This window comes from Kogia breviceps, chromosome 8 (genome assembly GCF_026419965.1).
Source record: "Kogia breviceps isolate mKogBre1 chromosome 8, mKogBre1 haplotype 1, whole genome shotgun sequence".
Classification (NCBI taxonomy): domain Eukaryota; kingdom Metazoa; phylum Chordata; class Mammalia; order Artiodactyla; family Physeteridae; genus Kogia; species Kogia breviceps.
The window spans coordinates 42483026-42502238 of record NC_081317.1 but is presented as its reverse complement, the minus strand read 5'-3'; the positions used below and the strand labels follow the sequence as shown (position 1 = coordinate 42502238).

Sequence of the window (19213 nt, the reverse complement as noted above, 5' to 3'; positions counted from 1 at the left end):
TACGGGTAGGGGATTAAGAGGTACAAACTACTGTGGATAAAATAAATAAGCTACAAGGATATATTGTACAGCACAGAGAATATAGCCAACATTTTATAATAATTATAAGTGGAGTATAGACTTTAAAAATTGTGAATCACTATGTCGTACACCTGAAACTTATATAACATTCTACATCATCTATACCTCACTAAAAATATTTTAAAAAATCAAACCTTAAGAAAAACCCATCCAACAATGAAACTTCTCCCCATCACTGGAGGATGAATGACTTCTTGGTGGGGCTGCTGTAGGAAGGTCTGAGTGGAAGAGGAGAGAGAACCTAGATGACCTTTAAAATTCCCCTTCCTTTATGAGATGGCGTTCTTACCTTAGGACAGGAAATCATGGTTAAATATTTGCTCTGTCCAGCTAGGCAATGGAAGGACATCTGTCACCTGTCCATCCACCTCAGAGGCATTCCTGAGAAGGGGCAGGAGAATCTCAATGCTGACTTATGGACCTCAGGTGGGCTTGACTGTAGATCCCAGGCTTCTATCAGCCTGTGAGGGTGATTGTCTGGCTGCCTGTGGCCCCCAAAGGGGCTATTCTTGAACAAGAATCCTTCCCATTGATTCATTTAACTATTTTTACGACCTATTTGTAGGCTTGAAATCATTCAAAGTAAAAAGGTTTTTTTAAAAAAAAAAAAACACTGATTCAAATATTTCAGAGTAGGGCTCAGCCTCTGTAGTTTAAAATTCTCCCCAGGGAAATTTATCTGCAGATGGAGCTGAAAATCACGGATCTAAATGAATTAGAGAAATGCATATGTAAATAAAATTTTGTTATTCTCTTTATAAATTAGAAATTCTTTGGGGCTTCCCCGGTGGTACAGTGGTTGGGAATCAGCCTACCAATGCAGGACACAGGGGTTCCGGCCATGGTCCGGGAGGATCCCACGTGCTGCGGAGCGGCTGGGCCCGTGCGCTACAACTGCTGGGCTTGCGCTCTGGAGCCCACGAGCCACAGCTCCTGGGCCCACAGGCCACGACTCCTGAGGCCTGCGAGCCTGGAACCAGTGCTCTGCAACGGGAGAGGCTGCCACAGAGAGGCCCGCACACGTCAGCGAAGAGTGGCTCCCGCCCGCCGCAGCTGGTGAGGGCCTGTGCGCAGCAAACGCAGCCAAAAATAAATTAATGAATTTTTAAAAAAAGAAATTCTTAGAAAATAGATAACCAAATATCTTAGTCATATACCTGTATAAGTAAGGGCAAGTTTTAGATACTGATTTTTCTTTTTAAAATTCTTTTTAAAAAATTAATTAATTAATTAAGTTTGGCTGTGTTGGGTCTTCCTTGCTGTGCACAGGCCTTTCTCTAGTTGAGGCGAGCGGGGGCTACTCTTCGTTGCGGTGCGCGGGCTTCTCATTGTGGTGGCTTCTCTTGTTGCGGAGCACGGGCTCTAGGCATGTAGGCTTTGGTAGTTGTGGCTCACGGGCTTAGTTGCTCTGCGGCATGTGGGATCTTCCTGCACCAGGGCTCGAACCCATGTCCCCTACATTGGCAGGCAGATTCTAAAACACTGTGCCACCAAGGAAGTCCCCTAGATATTGATATTTCCTGAACAGAATCTTATCTGTATTCAACCCATTTAAATGTAAAAGGACATAGACTACATGCGAAGCATGAGGGCGTCTTCCTTACAATATGTTTTATTTTACTTATTTTTCCTCTGCCAGTTGTACCCTCTTCATGGTGCAAAAAAAGAAATAAAAATAAATGAAAAGAATAATTTCTATTTCTATTTATACCTTATTTCATACTCTGCAAAGTGTTTTCCCATCTGCTATCACCACTCTCATCTTCACAGCAGCTCTAGGAGGGAGACAGAGCCAGAATTATCTTCTCCATTTTATGGTGGGTAAACTGAGGTCCAGTTTAACAAAAGCGGCTTTTCTGAGCTCACGAAGTTGGTTAGTGTCAGCACTGGCCAAGGAACCCATGACTCCAGCCCCTTTTCTCTGCCTCCGACCACCTTCCAATTGCTACGTTTTTGTTTTCTTTTTGAAATCTGTCTCAGTCTCTCTGTTTTCCTCTTTTAAAAAAAAATAAATTTATTTATTTTGTTTATTTATTTTTGCCTGTGTTGGGTCTTTGTTGCTGTGCGCAGGCTTTCTCTCTAGTTGCGGTGAGCAGGGGCTACTCTTCGTTGCAGTGAACAGGTGTCTCATTGCAGTGGCTTCTCTGGTTGCGGAGCACAGGCTCTAGGCGCGCGGGCTTCAGTAGTTGTGGCATGTGGACCCTAGAGCTGTGGCGCACAGGCTTAGTTGCTCTGCGGCATGTGGGATCTTCCCCGACCAGGGCTCAAACCCGTGTTCCCTGCATTGGCAGGCGGATTCTTAACCACTGCGCCACCAAGGAAGCCCCTGTCTTCCTCTTTCTGCTTCAGTTTCCCTCTGCCTCTTGCTTCAGCCCTCGGGCTGGAGTCAGCTTTGCAAGTTGTCCAAACTTTTTCTCACTTCCAAAATCTGCTGGCCATAGCCCCAGCCCCCGCCCCAGGCCACCACAAGCTCAGCAGTCTCTGCAGAGAACAAACCCTTTCTATATGCCAAGGTGCAGATAGGTGACACCTCCAGCCTCTCCATCTGGCCTCAGGTAAGATAAGGGTGGGGATCAGCACTATAAACAGGCCCCCATCGTCCCTGGCCCAGGCCCCAGCTCACTCAGGCCACGTCAGCCCAGGATCAGCATGGCTGTCCGCCTGTGGGTGGTCACCCTGGCCTTGGCTGCCCTCTTCCTTGTGGACAGGGGTGAGTAGGCAGAGCCTGGATTCTCTGTGGCTTGGTGTTGGTAGGTGAGCTTGCGTGGGGCAGAGGCAGGGCCTGAAGCACCCTCTAAAGGCCTTGGTTTTCTGCATATACCTTCTTTCTGCACCCTGGGCTAGGAGAAAAGAAACCTGGGTTCAAATCCTAACTCTGTCCCAGAATTGCAAATGTCCCCTCTCCTCTTGGGTCCTCTGTTTCTCCAGCTATCAAGTAGGAGGTTGTTCTAGTTCAAAGCTGCACTGAGCAACTACTGGGCTAGAGATCGGGGAGGCAGAAGGGAGAAGTCTTATCTCTGGGGAGATAGGCGAGTCTGGTGGCTGTAGGGTGGTGGGTGCTGAAGAAAGCTTGGCCTGGGTCCTCTGAGCTCCCATCTGCTCTGACAGGCTGTGGTTGTGGTGCCGAGAGCAGCCTTGTGAGCACAAGGGAGCCCTCACCCTGAGCTACACACATGCCCGCAAGAGTGGGGCCTGCTCAGGGCCTAGGGCACCTCTGCAGTCTCGCACCTGCTGGGTATCAGGCATTGTTCTGAGCCCTTAGAACTTATCAGTAAGCACACCAGAAAAAGAACTGTCCTGATAGGTCTTTAAATCCAGTGGGGTCTGAGGGAGGGGAACCGACCATAAACAAGATAGGTGCAATGTATGTTAAACAGTATGTTAGAAGGTGATAAAGGCTAAGGAAAAAAAATACCAGGCAGGGTGATGGGGATTGAGAGGGGGTTGCAATGTTAAATCAGAGGAGTTCTCTCTGAGAGGCTGATGTTTGAGCAAAGCTTGAAGGAGGCAGAGGAGTGAGCCATGGGTGTATCTAAGAGAAGTGGGTTCCAGGCAGAGGGAACAGGCAGTGCAAAGGCCCTGAGGTAGGAGCATGTCTGGAGCGTTTGAGGTATGGCAAGGAGGCCCGCGGGGCTAGAAGAGAGTGAGGGGCAGGGTGCAGAGAGATAGGAGAAGAGATGATACAGGCAACTGGAAACTATACTGGGTAAGGCCTTGGAGGTCAATGTGAGGACATGGCTTTTCCTTTGAGTGAAATGTGAGACACTGAAGGGTAATGAGCAGAGTTATGTGTTAAAAGGTTTGCTCTGGTTGCTAAGTTGAGAACAGACTAAAAGGGGAAGCAAGGAGACTACTTAGGACACACCTGGACAGAGTCATGATGTTACAGAGCAAGGCCCAACAGGACTCCAGGGACACTGGCCTCATGGCCAGTCTCAAACCCATTTCCCTAGCTGGGGACATAGACTAGGAGCTGACACAATAGAGAATGGGTCTGCAGACTCTGGCCTGGCACAGGCTGCTTAATCCCAGCCTGGCATCCATTCCCTCAGCAGCTCTCTTGTTGGGAACACTGAAGAGGCTGCCCTAAAGAGAGTCTTTTTGCCCATTGCAGATTCCTGCCTGGGCTGTGTGAGGAAGGGGCACACTGGGCCAAGGTCAAGGGCAGTCTGGGGGTAAATGCAAAACTCTGACACCACAGGGTTCTGAACTTCTCCCCCACAATGCACATTAGTGGTCAAATCCTGGACACTCACTGTGTGAAGGGCATTGCCACTTGGAGGCAGAGACAAAGGAACCCCAAGGCGCTCAGGTCCATCGGAAGGCAGGAGTGACCCGGTGAGTGGGTGGGCACACAGTGGTGTGAAAGAAGCTACTAGGGTCTAGCTGTTTGTGGCCCCCCAAATTCATACGTTGAGATTCTAACTCCCAAGGTGATAGTATTGGGTGGTGGGACCTTTGGGAGGTGATTAGGTCATGAAGCCAGAGTCCACATGAATGGGATTGGTGCCCTTACAAATGAGGCCCCAGAGAGCTCCTTCGGCTCTTGACCACGTGAGGACACAGTGAGAAGGCACCGACTACTAACAGGGAAGAGGGTTCTTGCCAGACACCAAGTTTGCCGGCACCATGACCTTAGACTTCCAGGCTCCAAAACTATGAGTAATAAACGTTTGTTGTTGATAAACCACCCAGTTTATGCTATTTTTGTTATAGCAGCCCAAACGGACTAAAACACAAGCCTAAGTCCAGGCCTGCTCAGGAAGCCCTGGGGGATATCAGGGACTACTTCACTCGCAAGTGGTCTGCGTCTTGAAAGGAGGGTCTGAGTCAATAGGAGGAGAAGAAGAATAAGGACATTTCAGGCGGAGGGACCAGCATAAGCCAACACAGAGCTTGTTCCAGAAGAGTGAGCAGAGAGGAAGGGCGGGGGCGTAGGGGCATGGGCAGGTGTATGAGGAAGTGAACCCAGGGGAAGTTTGGGATCAGCTCATGGGGTGCCCTAAACGTAAGATGAAGAGGCTTAGTGGTCACGATAGGAAGCCTTGGAAGGGCTTTATATTTTTTTTAATGCTTTTTCCCCCCCGCTAACAATTATGCACCATGAAAGGCACAAGTCTTATCACTCAATGAATCCTATTCAATGAGTTTTGATGAGGTATATACCTGTGTAACCCAGACCCTTACCAAGATACAGAACAGTTCCATCACTCCAGAAATTTCCCTCATGTGGAGCACGGGCTCCGGACGCGCAGGCTCAGCGGCCATGGCTCACGGGCCCAGCCGCTCTGCGGCACGTGGGATCCTCCCGGACCGGGGCACGAACCCGTGTCCCCTGCATCGGCAGGCAGACTCTCAACCACTGCGCCACCAAGGAGGCCCCAGTGTGGTCTTTTGTGTCTGGCTTCTTAGGCATGTTTTTGAGATTCAGCCATGGTGTTGCATGTTATCAGTTATTGGATTGTTGCGGTTTTAAAAAATTATTTATTTTTGGCTTAGTTGGGTCTTTGTTGCTGCACGCGGGCTTTCTCTAGTTGCAGAGAGCGGGGGCTACTCTTTGTTGCAGTGCGCCGGCTTCTCGCTGTGGTGGCTTCTCTTGTTGTGGAACACGGGCTCTAGGCGTGAGGGCTTCAGTAGTTGTGGCTCGCAGGCTCTAGAGCACAGGCTCAGTAGTTGTGGCGCACGGGCTTAGATGCTCCGGGGCATGTGGGATCTCCCTGGACCAGGGCTCGAACCCGTGTCCCCTGCATTGGCAGGCTGATTCTTAACCACTGTGCCACCAGGGAAGAAGCCCTATTGGCTTGTTTTTATTGTTGAGTTGTATTGCATGGTACGTGTGTATCACAGTTTATCCATTCACCTGTTGATGGACATTTGGATAATTTCCAGTTTGGGTGATTATGACATGGAACGGTTTTGAGCAGTGTGGTGACAAGGCTAGATTTGCGTGTTGACACTTCAACAGTGCATCAGAGGGCAGTTTTGGTTCCCTTCTTCCTCTCTGCCTCGGAAATCTCTTGTAATAGCATATCCAGGAAAAGCTAAAACCACAGCGCCTTGCCCACCTCTAGGGATAGAGAGCTCTCCACTTCTGGAGACAGCCTCCATTAAGGCATAGCTCCCACTGAGAGAAAATTCTGGAACCCACACCTGCTTCTCTGCAGCCTCCTCACGCAGATGAGCTCTGCCCTGTGAGGCTGAGAAGACCTCATCTCTCCCATGGCCCCATGACAGCCCTTCAGAGACTTCAGGAAGCAGCCTGCCCTTCTTCAATTTACATGGATACCTTTCCTTACACCTGTGGTCTTAAATACAGCTCCCGTTCCCTCATCCACCTGTCACGCTTGCCAGTCACATCGCAATTTGCTCGTGTCCTGTAAGAAGTTCGTCCAGACCTCGAGGGGCCATGGGGCGTGACTGCGTGTGTGGAGTGACAGATCCATGTGCAAATCCAAGCTCTGCCCTTGACAAACTGTGTTGCTTTACCTGTGAGCCTCTTTCATAAGTTGGTCAAGTTCCCCGGGAAGAAGACTCTGGGGAGTGCTCACGGGGTAACACCTATGAGGGATGAGGGATGTTGACTGTGATGCAGTGGAGCTGGGATGGCCCATTAGCATCATTCTGAGTAGAGATGAGTTCAGACCGTTGTACCCACATCACCCTGACATTGGATGCGAGCTGTTTCTGGGTAGGGAATGCGACCTTGGGCAAGGCACCTCCATTTTCTGAGGGTAATTCCCAGGAAAGGACTCTGCTGTGAGCAGCCAATACTCCTGGCAGCTGAGGAAATTAGTGCCTCTGGGGGTTGCAGACCACTGCTTTCTCTCCTGCCTGTTACACTGGCTTGAGAAAGCTGTGAATAGTAGTCAAATCACGTGTTGTCAAGGCCTGGTACACAGTAACTGAATTATTTTCATTGCTATTTTATGGAACATAACAATCCCAGTGGGATCTGACTAATAACGAACAGGCTGGACTTTCATCTCCCTAATTCTAGACTTTCTGTCTCAGTTCTTATAATACAAGGTCACATGAGCTTTCTGGGAGCCCCTGTATGGTGACTCACTACCTTTCCTTGAGGAATTCCAGATTGGGTGGTGGTTGGACAGATGCCCCAAAGAAGCTGTCCTCAGGCCCCTGGACCTGGGGCCTAGAGCCAATATCACCTAATTCTTGCTTCTTTGCCTTTCAGAAGTGCCACTGTCGGCTGCAAAGTTCATTTTCTAAAGAATGGTAAGGCAGCTGCTTGCAGTTCTGGCCTCAGGGATGCTGATCCGGCCTTCCTTCTGCAGAGGGGAGCCCTCTCATCCATGCTGGGAAACCAGGGTTCTTCTTCTTTACACTCCTGCTCATATACTTTCAATGGCTCCGCAGTGGCCAGGGTGGCCTCCTGAGCCTGCATGCTCCCCAGGTTAGCCCTTCCAGGCTGAGCAGGCCCACCCACTTCGCCAAAGATTCACGGCTAATCAGCACAGAGTTCAGGTCTCTCGGGCCTGGGGCCTTCACTGCTGCAGGGCACTGCCCCCCTCACCCTGTCCCTACCCCAGACCCCAATCCTAGTCCTGACCCAATTCTGACCCCGACCTCAGGGCTGGCTTGAAACCCTTTCAGACTGAGCTTCAATTAAGTCCCATTTCTCCAGCCTTCTCATACCAGGGGCCTGATAGGTCATGAGGGCCAGGGTGAGTTCAGGAGCCCCCAGGGAAGCAGGGCCTCCTAGGAATGATGGGTGGTTCCGTCTCCCAGGGTCCTCAATAGGAAGAGCAGCAGGGTTCTGTTAGACCCCGTGAGGAGTGTGTGAGCCCATAAAGACAGGCATGCACCTGGATGCCTGCATACTTGGGCTCAGCAGATATAGGTACACACTTACATACACACCCACGGTCCACGGTCATGTACACACACATATGCAAACGTGCCAAAGGGCCCTGAGTGGTTGGTTTCATGCTCTTTGGACCCACACTGGGGCCTTCTTGAATCTGGCTCCTCCATGGAGATCGCCGCCTGGCTGCAAGCAGAGCCCAGGTCCCTCCTCTCTGCCTCCGAATCCCTGAGCACCTCCCGGCTTCCTCTCTTCCACAGCCCGTCTGTGAGCACATGGCAGAATCTCCAGTCTGCCCCTAGATATATGACCCGGTCTGTGGCACTGACGGGGTCACGTATGACAGTGAATGCAAGCTCTGCTTGGCTCGCATGTAAGTCCACCCCCACCACCTTCCCCTGGGTTGGCTTGGGTGGGCCCCATTGTGGTGCATATGAGTCTGAAAGGAGAGGACTTGACCTGCTTCTTCCTTCACTCACACTTGGCCTGGGAAGAGTCCTCCAACATTTGCCCATAACAGAGTGAGTGCAAGTATAAATCAAAAGAAGGCACATGGTTCCAAGCAGAAAGCCAACTGGTGGGGGGTTCGGGGTTCGGGTAGAAACTCTGGGCTCTTTTCCTTGTTCTGCCCCTGACTGACTAGGTGACCTTATTTGTTCATTTATTCCTCCAGCCAACAATTATTTATTGAACACCTACTGTGAGCTGGGCACTGGGGATACAACAGGGCATAATAAGCTAGACAGCATTACCGGCTCCTGGGGCAAACAGTCAGTCTAAGGGGGGGAAGCCAAGCTGAAGGTCAGCCAACGGCAGCACAGAATGCTAAAGGCCCAGATGGGGGCGCACAGGGTACTGTGGGTACCAGGCAAGGACAAGGCAGGGAAGACTTCCCAGGGGAGGTGACACCTCAGCTCAGCCCTGAGGGATAAGTAGAAATTAGGTAGGAAAAAGAAGAAACAAGGGAAGGTAATTCCAAGTAGAGAAATGAGTTTGGAAAGATCTAGAAGGGAAAGAAAGTTTATATTTGAGGAAATATAAGAAGGTGGGTATGCTGGAGTACATTCTCATTTAAAGGAGAATGGGGGAGAGGCAAGAAATGAGTCTAGAGCGAGCAGGACCAGAACATGACCTTGGTACATCGGATCTCCTATTTGGTCTCATTTCTTCATTCATAAGACCTTGAGCTGGCCAGAGCTAAGTGAGAACACAGAAGAGAAGAAAGTCTTTGGAAGCTGCAATACTCTAGACAGATGGACTGTCCTAACTTGGAAAACGATCATGATAATTAAAGACTCATGGTTACATTGGGCGTAGAATCGACAAGCTGTGAGATTGGAGAGGGGTTGACAGGCAGGAAGGAAGCAAGAGCAACATGCTGGTTTCTAATTTGCAGGCTTGGGTGGCTGGTGGTGCCATGTGGCGGGGGGCAGGTGTGTGTGGCAGGTTTGTGGGGCAATGATGTTCGTGGACTGTGGAGCCTCTGGGACATCCCAGCGGTGATGTACAACAGACAATCACATGAACAGGCCTGGAGTCTAAGACAGAGGTCCAGGCCAGAGACAGATTTGTGGCCAACAGCATGCAGAGGTGGTTGAAAGCCCAGGAAGCTGAAACCGCCCGGGGGAGGGTGTACAGAGGGAAAAGCTGTAGAAGGATATGCCCAGGGAGCCCTGGGACCTCCCCCGCACTGTACACTGGGTGGGTGGGCAGAGCTCAGCAGGGAGTCTGGACTGGGCCAGGGTTCCTGAAGGGTACATTACGGTTCCTGAGGAAGTGGTCTCATCCTTGTCTGCTGTGATCCTAGAAAAAAGACAGGACATCCAGATCATGAACGATGGCAAATGCTAACCCCACAGGAGCCCCTTGAGCCATGAAGCTTCAGGCTGGAGAACCGCGGTGGGCATGGAGAGGATGTGACATGAAATAAAAGATTCAGCACAACCCAGCCAAGCAGGTCAGTGTCTTTGGGGATCCTGGGGAGGAGGTCGGCGTAGGGGGGAATTTTGCCGTCCTCCCTACTCTGAATCTGATGTCCTCTCCATCACTCTGGTGCTCCTTAACCCTGTCACATGTTCCCCTAGAGGTCCCAGGCATCTTCTGCCTTCTCGAGGGGGTCAGGACTCTGAGAGTCAGTCCCTGTCCCCAGGGCTCTATCCAGTGCTCCTGTGTGCCCCAGCCTGGCCTGTCACTGAGGTCAAGAACCTAAGTGAAATCTGCACCCTCTACCCCACGACAGGGCCCAGCCTCGAACAGCCTTTGGGAGGGTCCCACACCCCTCACAGTTTTCTCCCTGGGCTGTACCAGCACCCCAAATCTCACTCACACACACACAGACCCCCCCACATGTCAACACTATCATGGCTGATATTCAGGTGATATTCATCATACATCTGACTGCTTATTACAATACTGAACCAGGTCTGTAATTGTTGACAACAGGTGCTGCCCCAAGCCCTTGAGTGTCCCCCTGCACCCTGGCCACCATAGCAGGATCATGTCCAGACCCTGCTCTGCTCTTCTGGTCAACATCCATTCTGACTGGTTGTTAAATATGTTGACATTGGACACACACAGCTCACAGGCACTCACACAATGGCCCACAGGGACACGTAGCATTGGGAAATCCCACCATAGACAGAGATCCCAGCCCGTGTTATATGTCAGATACCCCCTCTTGGCCAAAGCTTACAGGAGGAGCCTTTTGGTAGTGGTGGAGGTGGTGAGCAGAGAGTGTAGAGAGGGGCCTGGCAGGCGGCAGCAGGGTCACACAGACTACGATTCCTGCTCCAGGGCAGGCAGCTGGAACAGGAAATGCTCGGCGGGAAAACACAAACTGGGAGGAAATTGGGGACAGGGAGGACAGGAACCAGCATTCCCTGGACCACTGAAATGGGAACCTGGGCAGGAATTATTGCTGATAGGTCTGCAGGTATCAGGGACTGAGAGGTCACCTGTAAGGCCCTTCTATGGCTATTGACAATAGAAACTTGTTTCCCACCTGCATAGGGTTGGTGTAGGATTAAGTCTGGCTGTGAGAGACCAAAAAGCCGAAATAACAGTGGCTTAAACAGAAGTTAATTTCTCTCACACACAGACCTATGTAGTACTCTAACTTCATGTGCCTTTTATATTATACTCTGCTATCCTTATCAGTTTCCACCCCAATGTCCAAATAGCCGCTTCAATTCCAACCATCATGTCTACACTCAGCCCACAGAGAGGGGGAAAGGGCACTCTACTGCATCTGACGATGCTTTCCTAAGATGTACACACAACCCATTGGCTAAAATGTAGTCTCTTGGACACGCTAGTGCAAAAAGACTGGGAAATATTATTTTATCTGGTTGGCCACATACTAAGCTGCAAATTAGTAGTTCACTTAGTGTAGGAAGAGTGGATATTGGTGACATCTAAGTCTCTGCCCTAAGTGGGAAGCCCCTCTTAGACCCAAGTGGCAGAGCTCAGCCAAGCTTCTCCTCAGTGACCCTCCCCTCCCAGGCTTCCACTCACACGATGAGGAATCAAAAAGGTTAAGCCTGAGCAATGTGCCAGAACACCACACAGAAAGAAAGACCTAATTCCCCACTTTACAGATGTGGAAACTGTGGCCGTGTCTCTGGGAACCACCCTGAAATGTAAGTGTGGGCCCCAAAGGCCTGTCTATGGCATGTGACCCTGCTGCCACGGCCGCTGCTGATTGGCCAGAAGATTATTCTCCAGATTTTTCAAATCAGAAATAAGGAAACACACCATTGTAAAGCAATTACACTCCAATAAAGATGTTAAAAAAAAAAAAAGAAAAAAAGAAGGAAACAGAGGTAGTTCCTCTCTGGTAGTGACATGCAATGAGATACAGAGAGAAATTTCAGGCAGCATTTGTGTTCCTGAAGCCCAACTGCCCTTGAACTTCCCAAAGTTACATGAGATAACATCCTACCAACACTTTTTCTATTTCAACAATCTCTCTGGAATAGGTTTGTGGTGTTTTCAACTAAGAGTCCTGACTACCAATGAAGAAGGTATTCTCAGAGGGGATAAACTTTAAGCTGTGCCTTGAAGGATAAACAGAAATAACTGACTGAACAGAAAATGCGTGGGAGAATTCTTCCAACTCTGTGAGGCTGAAGGATGTTTGTGGGATCACAGAGCCCCACTTGTTCCCCTGCGGCAGGACTGATCATGATATGGGCAAGTGGGCAACTGAGGTGTACTCTTCCCCTGCTCATAGGCAGAGATGCCCTGTAGATGTGCAGATCTATGTGAGTGGGGGCTGTGTTACTACCCTGCACATCTGCTGGGCAGCCCACCCTTAAATAAGACAATGGCTAGCGGATGCTGTAAATCCCAGTGCTGACAGAGCTTCAGTGGGTGAGTGCAGCAGTGGAAATTTCACTATTAATGTGTGCGGTCAACATTCATTCATTCTCCAAATATTTATTGAGCATCTAATATAAACCAGACAATCTGCTTGAAATACAACTGTTAAGACAAAGAAGCTCCTTAACCCAAGGAACTCACAGTCTAGCATAAAGGCAAATATTAATCAAATAATCCCACAAATAAATCATCATAGACCATGATAAATGCTGTTTATCGTAAAAAGTCATGACAAACTGTGAGAGGATATCACCTGGGGGCTTGATGTTCTCAGACAGTAGGTGAGGTTTCTCCATGAAGAGACATTTACGTTCTGAAGGATGAACAGGAGTCACCTAGGACAGGGGTAAGGGTAGGGGAAGGATGGCATGTAACTGTCCAAGCAGAGGAATAGCGTGTGCAAAGACCCAAGGTCAGGAGAGGGCACAGAGCACCTGAGGGCCTGAACTAGACCAGAGTGGCTGACAGCAGAGAACAAACAGGAGAGTGGCCCGAGATGAGAAGGGAGCAGGGAACGGACCTTGGCCACTGAGGTTTTTAAGCAGGGGACTGACATGGTAAGATGTGTACTTCATGATCACTCAGCTGCTCTGGGGAGAATGAACTGGAGAGGGCCAGAGGGGAACTGCAGAGGCCAACATGGGAGATAAATAGAAGGAAAAGAGAAAACAAGAGGGTGTGAGCAACCCCATGTCAGTTGGGAGGCAAATCGGCAGAGATTAAGGACTTGGGCTCGGACTCAAGCTGCCCAGTTTGTGTCCTGGCTTTGTCACTTACTCTGTCATCTTGAGCAAATTACCTGAGCTCATCTATAAAACAGGGATAGTATCTGTCTACCTCCTAGATTGTGTAAGGATTAAATGACCAATACACCTCAAGAGCTTAGAGTGGTATCTGGCACATAGGAACGTGCTGTGGCCCAAGGCCACACAGCTACTACCTAGAAACAAATACCGGACTGCTCTGATTAAAGCTGGGGGTGGGCGGACCAGGCCCCGAGCCTCGTCCACTTGCCCACCCCTAACCACCACCTTGTCCTAGTCCTACCCATATGGCCCTAAATGCCTGGGACTTCACAGACTCCCTCTCTGCCAAAGAAGGTTGGCCTCAGAGTGGCCTGTTGGAAGCCTGTCTCCTGGACACTGTGTGAAAAAATGGGTTGACGGCAGCTGACCTGTTTAAGCATTCCAGCACACAGGGCCACTCTCAACTTTATAACATAACTAGACTAGAACCTCAGAATGCTTTTGCTTCCCATACTTCATCTACCAAAAGGAAAAAAAAAGTCTAAACACTCTCCTGCTTGCTGACTTATATATAAACTGTTTTATTTTTTAGAATAACAATGAAGGGGAAAAAGGCCACAAAACAGACAAAAACAGCCTCGAAGGAATTCGAAGGACATGTAGATCTCAGAAGGGTACGGTTAACAGAAATGCCTTTGAAGGAACTCCTGAGAAGTTTATGGTGGCCCTCACTACCTGCCTGCTTTATTATTCACTCTGTCTCTCTTCTCTGCCCCTCCTAAGCCATGGTTGTGACCCGGTTTCGAGCAGAGACTTAGTCAACTCTGGGCTGTAACCTCCTAGAGATTTGCTTGGGGACAAGCAAGCCCATGGATCAACCACAGGCCCCAGTCCAGGAGCGGCCCCCTGAGACCTCACGGCCTGTGACTGGTCAGGGTCACTTGCGGGTGAAGACAGGGTCTATGAACCCACAACCCAGCCAGCTGTTCTAGAATTAGGTCACAATGAGAGATACTTGGACTACCTGTGTGCCAAACACCTGTTCTGAGCCATTCCTAACATTCCTGACCAGATGTAGCCTCCTGGTGATTCTGGTTTACACAGATGGGACTATGGGATCATAAGGGCAAAAAGGCCTCATGTATCTGAAGACAGGATAGCTGATAAACCCAGAACTACCCCAGGACAAATGAGAGCTCTCACCAGCCCTAAGAAAGCATCCAAAGGTCAAAAAAGCTGGGAAGGCTTGGGCAGAGGAGGCCCTCTCCAGACAAGGTGGGCTGCTGGACAGCACAGATATACACAGATGGAACGAGAAACTGATAGGAGCGCTAAGATTGCGCAGACAATACTTGTTCACTGAGAGCAGGTATAAGAGGAAAACTGGCAATCAGCCAGTTGTCCCCAGCAGCCCCAGGGAAAGCACGTAACTTCTGTTCCAGAGAGTGCAGAGCTGGTGGAGCTGTTCTTCAAGGCAACACAGCCTTCTCCACCTCACCTCAGTCAGCCAGGGCCAAGTTTGTGGCCTGCAGTCGCTCCGTCTCCTGGCAGATGCTCTGCTCCACTGTATCACACACAGCTAGGAACGCCTACAAGGTAAATGCAGAGCAGTAAGGGCCCACTCGGGGCCAGGCACCCCTGCCAGTCCCACCTGCAAAAGGCTCTTTGCCCAGCCACTCTGGGGAACCCCTGGGCGACCGACTGAAACAGGTGTGCAGGGATGGAGATGGCCTGGGCTCCAGAGGAAGGAGGGGGAGGTAGAGGAAGCACAGGACCAGGGCTTCTGACAGTGCTCTATGCCAACAACCCCCAAAGGGTGCTGAGGACAGGAAGCCAGGCCACTGCAACTGCACGATTTCAGGGGGTCCTGTCCATCAGATCAATATAACATGTCAGCCCTATCTGCTCTCTGGCCATCTTCCTTCCCAATTAGTTTAAATCCAAATTTAATTACAGGGACATGAAAGGAGCTCTTCTCTTAGGTTCTGGGTTTATGCTGAGATATAATAACCAAAGAGAGGCCACACCACACTTGTACCCTACCCTATTTTGAACAGATACATGCACCAACACATTACACTTTGTGATGCCCTACCACATAACTCACCTGAATCTTTTTCACCAAACCCTTCCTTTTCATTCGACTGTCTTTGAAATTTTCTGGCAGAACCTATGGAAGAATAAGTTGACGTATAAATAATCCTCAGTGAAAATGACATAAGAACACGTCAGAAATACCTACAGTATACCGAACAGGCCACAGGTCACTAATGTGAATGACATGCATTTTCAGGAATCACTTCCCTTGATCTGTACCCTACATGGCCCTTCCCATGGCTCTCACCCCTATACAAGCTCCCTTTGTTCTTGGTGTCGAGGCCATAGATCTATAACATGGACTTTGTCCTCTCACTGTTTCCTGTGCATGGATACCGTGTCCTGGCTGGACCACGAGCTCAGTGTGGCAGGAAAAGCACAGTGCTTTTTGGTTTCTTCTTTACCACCTCCCCCCAAGAATCCCAAGCAGAGTAGTTTAGGCTAGAGATATCATTACTGTGTCATCTCTAAGAGGGAGCATGGCATCGATGATTCCCAACAGCCTCAGAGGAGCTGGGTCTGACTGAATTCTGTACAGGTAATGAGCTCAGTGAAATGTCAGACACACGTGTGTTAGGAAAGTTAAGCCCTGTGTTTCTCTAACCATAAGATCATGGACCATTTGGGTCCCAGCTTCCTGAGGATTAGATGCTACTGGCATACATAAATAAAAATGACAGGGACTTCCCTGGCAGTCCAGTGGTTAAGACTCTGCGCTCCCAATGCCAGGGGCATGGGTTCAATCCCTGATCGGGGAACTAAGATCCCGCATGCCGTGGCCAAAATAAATAAATAAATACATACATACATAAATAATATGACAAAAGCCCTATGTTGGTAGGACAGGAGAAATCAGGAACCATCTTACCTTTCTGTGTATTCACCAAAGACCTAGCAGTGTCTGGTACAGGATAGGTACTCAATACCCTCAGGCAGTGAGTGTGATACTGAAAGAGTGAAACTGACTGAAAAATAGCCAAAGGAAACTAGGTCTTCTCAGCTGATTATTTACTTACTAGTGTGTCAATCTCTTCCAAGATCTTCATAAACTGCTCGATTGTGGCTTTTACTCTCCTGTTGAGTTTGCAGAGAGCTTCAGCTTGCAAATCCTTGGCCAGAAAACCCTGTGGAGGAATGATGCATTATTGCAAGGGTTCCTTGAGGCTGATGGAAAACTCCAAGCCAAGGCACTGATGAAGCAGCCACACCCTGAGTCCACATTCCCCAACAGGCTGGGCCAGACCTCAGGTCCACAACTTCACCTCTTGGGAAAAACAGAAAAGCCAGCCCTGGGCCACCCCAAGCACTGTAGTAGGCTGCAGGCCATTACATGGTCTATCTTACATGGTCCACTGGGGTCACAAATACCTGCAGAGGCCTGGCTCTGATGAATTCCCTGGTCATCAGTGTATACCCGCACACGAGGAGCAGACATTAAGAGCACAGGGTTTAGAGTTTGATAGGGCTGGGCTTCAATTCTGACTGCACTGTACTGGCTTGTGACCTTGAGCAAGTTCCTTAACCTATCTGTGCCTCGGTGTTCTCATTTTTAAAATGGAGATCATGATACCCACACCCCAGAGGGTTACCATGAGGATAAAGAGAAATAAATGTAGACCTTTAATAGAATTCCTGACACAGATGTATGTATGCTAACAAATGGCAGCACTTACATTATTTTTATTAAATTGTCTCTCTGTTTATTCACAATGCTTGGCCTAATGACCAGTTAGCTGGTGACAACAGGTAGACAGCAGGGATTTCTGAGGATCAAAGCCATAGGCTACACATGCAGATTTGACAACATGTAGTATATATTAGCTGGCAATTCCAACTCAAAGAATTTATTCTACAAAAAAAATCGGAAACAATCAAAAAAGATTTATGTCTGAGGACAGTCAAAGAAGCATTATGGCTTCAAGATGGCAGAGCAGTAAGACATGGAGATCACAAATACATCTACATGTGGAACAACTCCTACAGAACACCTACTGAATGCTAACAGAAGACCTCAGACTTCCCAAAAGGCAAGAAACTCCCCACATACCTGGGTAGGGCAGAAGAAAAAAGAATAAACAAAGACAAAAGAATAGGGAAAGGACCTGCACCAGTGGGAGGGAGCTGTGAAGGAAGAAAGGTTTCCACACACTAGAGGCCCCTTCACTGGCAGAGATGGGGGATGGCGGGGAGGGGAAGCTTCGGAGCCACAGAGGAGAGCACAGCAACAGGGGTGCAGAGGGCAAAGCGGAGAGATTCCCGCACAGACGATCGGTGCCGACCAGCACTCACCAGCCCGAGAGGCTCGTCTGCTCACCCGCCGGGACAGGCGGGGGCTGGGAGATGAGGCTCGGGCTTCGGAGGTCAGATCCCAGGGAGAGGACTGGGATCTCTCCTCCCAGGAGAGGCTGCGTGAACACAGCCTGAAGGGGGCTAGTGCGCCACATCTAGCCAGGAGGGAGTCCGAGAAAAAGTCTGGACGTGGCTATGAGTCAGGAGACCATTGTTTCGGGGTGCGCGAGGAGAGGGGATTCAGAGCACCACATAAACGAGCTCCAGAGATGGGCGTGAGCCACAGCTATCAGCACGGACCCCAGAGACGGGCATGAAACGCTAAGGCTACTGCTGCAGCCACTAAGAAACCTGTGTGCAAGCACAGGTCACTATCTACCCTCCCCTCCTAGGAGCCTGTGCAGCCCGCCACTGACAGGGTCCCATGATCCAGGGACAACTTCCCCGGAAGAACGCACAGCACGACTCAGGCTGGTGCAACGTCACACCAGCCTCTGCTGCTGCAGGCTCACCCCGCATCCGTACCCCTCCCTCCCCCTGGCCTGAGTGAGCCAGAGCCCCCTAATCAGCTTCTCCTTTAACCCCGTCCTGTCTGAGCGAAGAACAGATGCCCTCAGGTGACCTACATGCAGAGGCGGGGCCAAATCCAAAGCTGAACCCCAGGAGCTGTGCAAACAAAGAAGAGAAAGGGAAATCTCCCCCAGGAGCCTCAGGAGCAGTGGACTAAATCTCCACAATCAACCTCATGTACCCTGCATCTGTGGAATACCTGAATAGACAACAAATCATCCCAAAATTGAGGCGGTGGACTTTGGGAGCAACTGTAGACTTGGGGTTTGCTGTCTGCATCTAATTTGTTCCTGGTTTTATGTTTATCTTAGTTTAGTACTTAGAGTTTATTATCATTGGTAGATTTCTTTATTGATTTGGTTGCTCTCTTCCTCATTTTTTTTTTTTTTTTTTTTGGTGGTATGCGGGCCTCTCATTGTTGCAGCCTCTCCCGTTGCAGAGCACAGGCTCCAGACGCACAGGCTCAGTGGCCATGGCTCACAGGCCCAGCTGCTCTGCGGCATATGGGATCTTCCCGGACCAGGACATGATGCTGTGTCCCCTGCATCGACAGGCGGATTCTCAACCACTGCGCCACTAGGGAAGCCCCCTTTTTTTTTTTTAAATATATAGATACATATATATTTTTCCTTTTTCTCTTTTTGTGAGTGTGTATGTGTATGCTTCTATGCATGATTTTGTCTGTATAGCTTTGCTTTTACCATTTGTCCTAGGGTTCTGTCTGTCAGGTTTTTTTTTTTTATTTTTTAGTATAGTTTTTAGCGCTTGTTATCACTGGTGGATTTGTTTTTTGGTTTGGTTGCTCTCTCTTTCTTTCTTCTCTCTCTCTTTTTTTTTTAACTATTTTTAAATTTGTAATAATTATTTTTTATTTTAATAACTTTCTTCTCTCCCTCTCCCTCTCTCTCTCTCTCTTTCTTTCTTTCCTTCTTTTTTTCTCCCTTTTCTTCTGAGCCATGTGACTGACAGGGTCTTGGTGCTCCGGCCAGGTGTCAGGCCTGTGCCTCTTAGGTGGAAGAGCCAAGTTCAGGACACTGGTGCACCAGAGACCTCCCAGGTCCATGTAATATCAAATGGTGAAAGCTCTCTAAGAGATCTCCATAGCAACGCTAAGACCCAACTCCACTCAACGACCAGCAAGCTACAGTGCTGAAAACCCTATGCCAAACAACTAGCAAGACAGGAACACAACCCCACCCATTAGCAGAGAGGCTGTATTAGATCATAA

The 19213-nt window shown here is 49.4% G+C and overlaps 2 protein-coding genes across 8 annotated transcripts in view; one reads left to right on the top strand and one right to left on the bottom strand.

Moving 5' to 3' along the window:
- Positions 1-1688: 1688 nt before the first annotated feature.
- Positions 1689-19213, bottom strand: part of BAG1 (BAG cochaperone 1) — a 29473-nt gene continuing 11948 nt past the window's right edge. For 3 of the 7 annotated variants that reach the window (XM_067041364.1, XM_059072811.2, XM_067041362.1), the window contains 4 exons: positions 16143-16250; positions 15137-15199; positions 14528-14618; positions 8908-9706 (listed from right to left, as the gene is read on the bottom strand). In XM_067041364.1, coding sequence (XP_066897465.1) covers positions 14529-14618; positions 15137-15199; positions 16143-16250 — 261 coding nt within the window. In that variant the 3' untranslated portion in view covers positions 8908-9706; position 14528. Of the gene's footprint in view, positions 2917-8907; positions 9707-12324; positions 14619-15136; positions 15200-16142; positions 16251-19213 lie in introns of those variants that run through there. The other 4 variants (XM_059072810.2, XM_067041366.1, XM_067041365.1 and 1 more) reach the window with 3 other exon arrangements.
- Positions 2731-9861, top strand: SPINK4 (serine peptidase inhibitor Kazal type 4). The gene is given in 4 exon segments (XM_059072834.2): positions 2731-2791; positions 7274-7314; positions 8164-8276; positions 9711-9861. Coding segments are annotated over 4 exon segments (285 nt in total). The 3' UTR covers positions 9781-9861.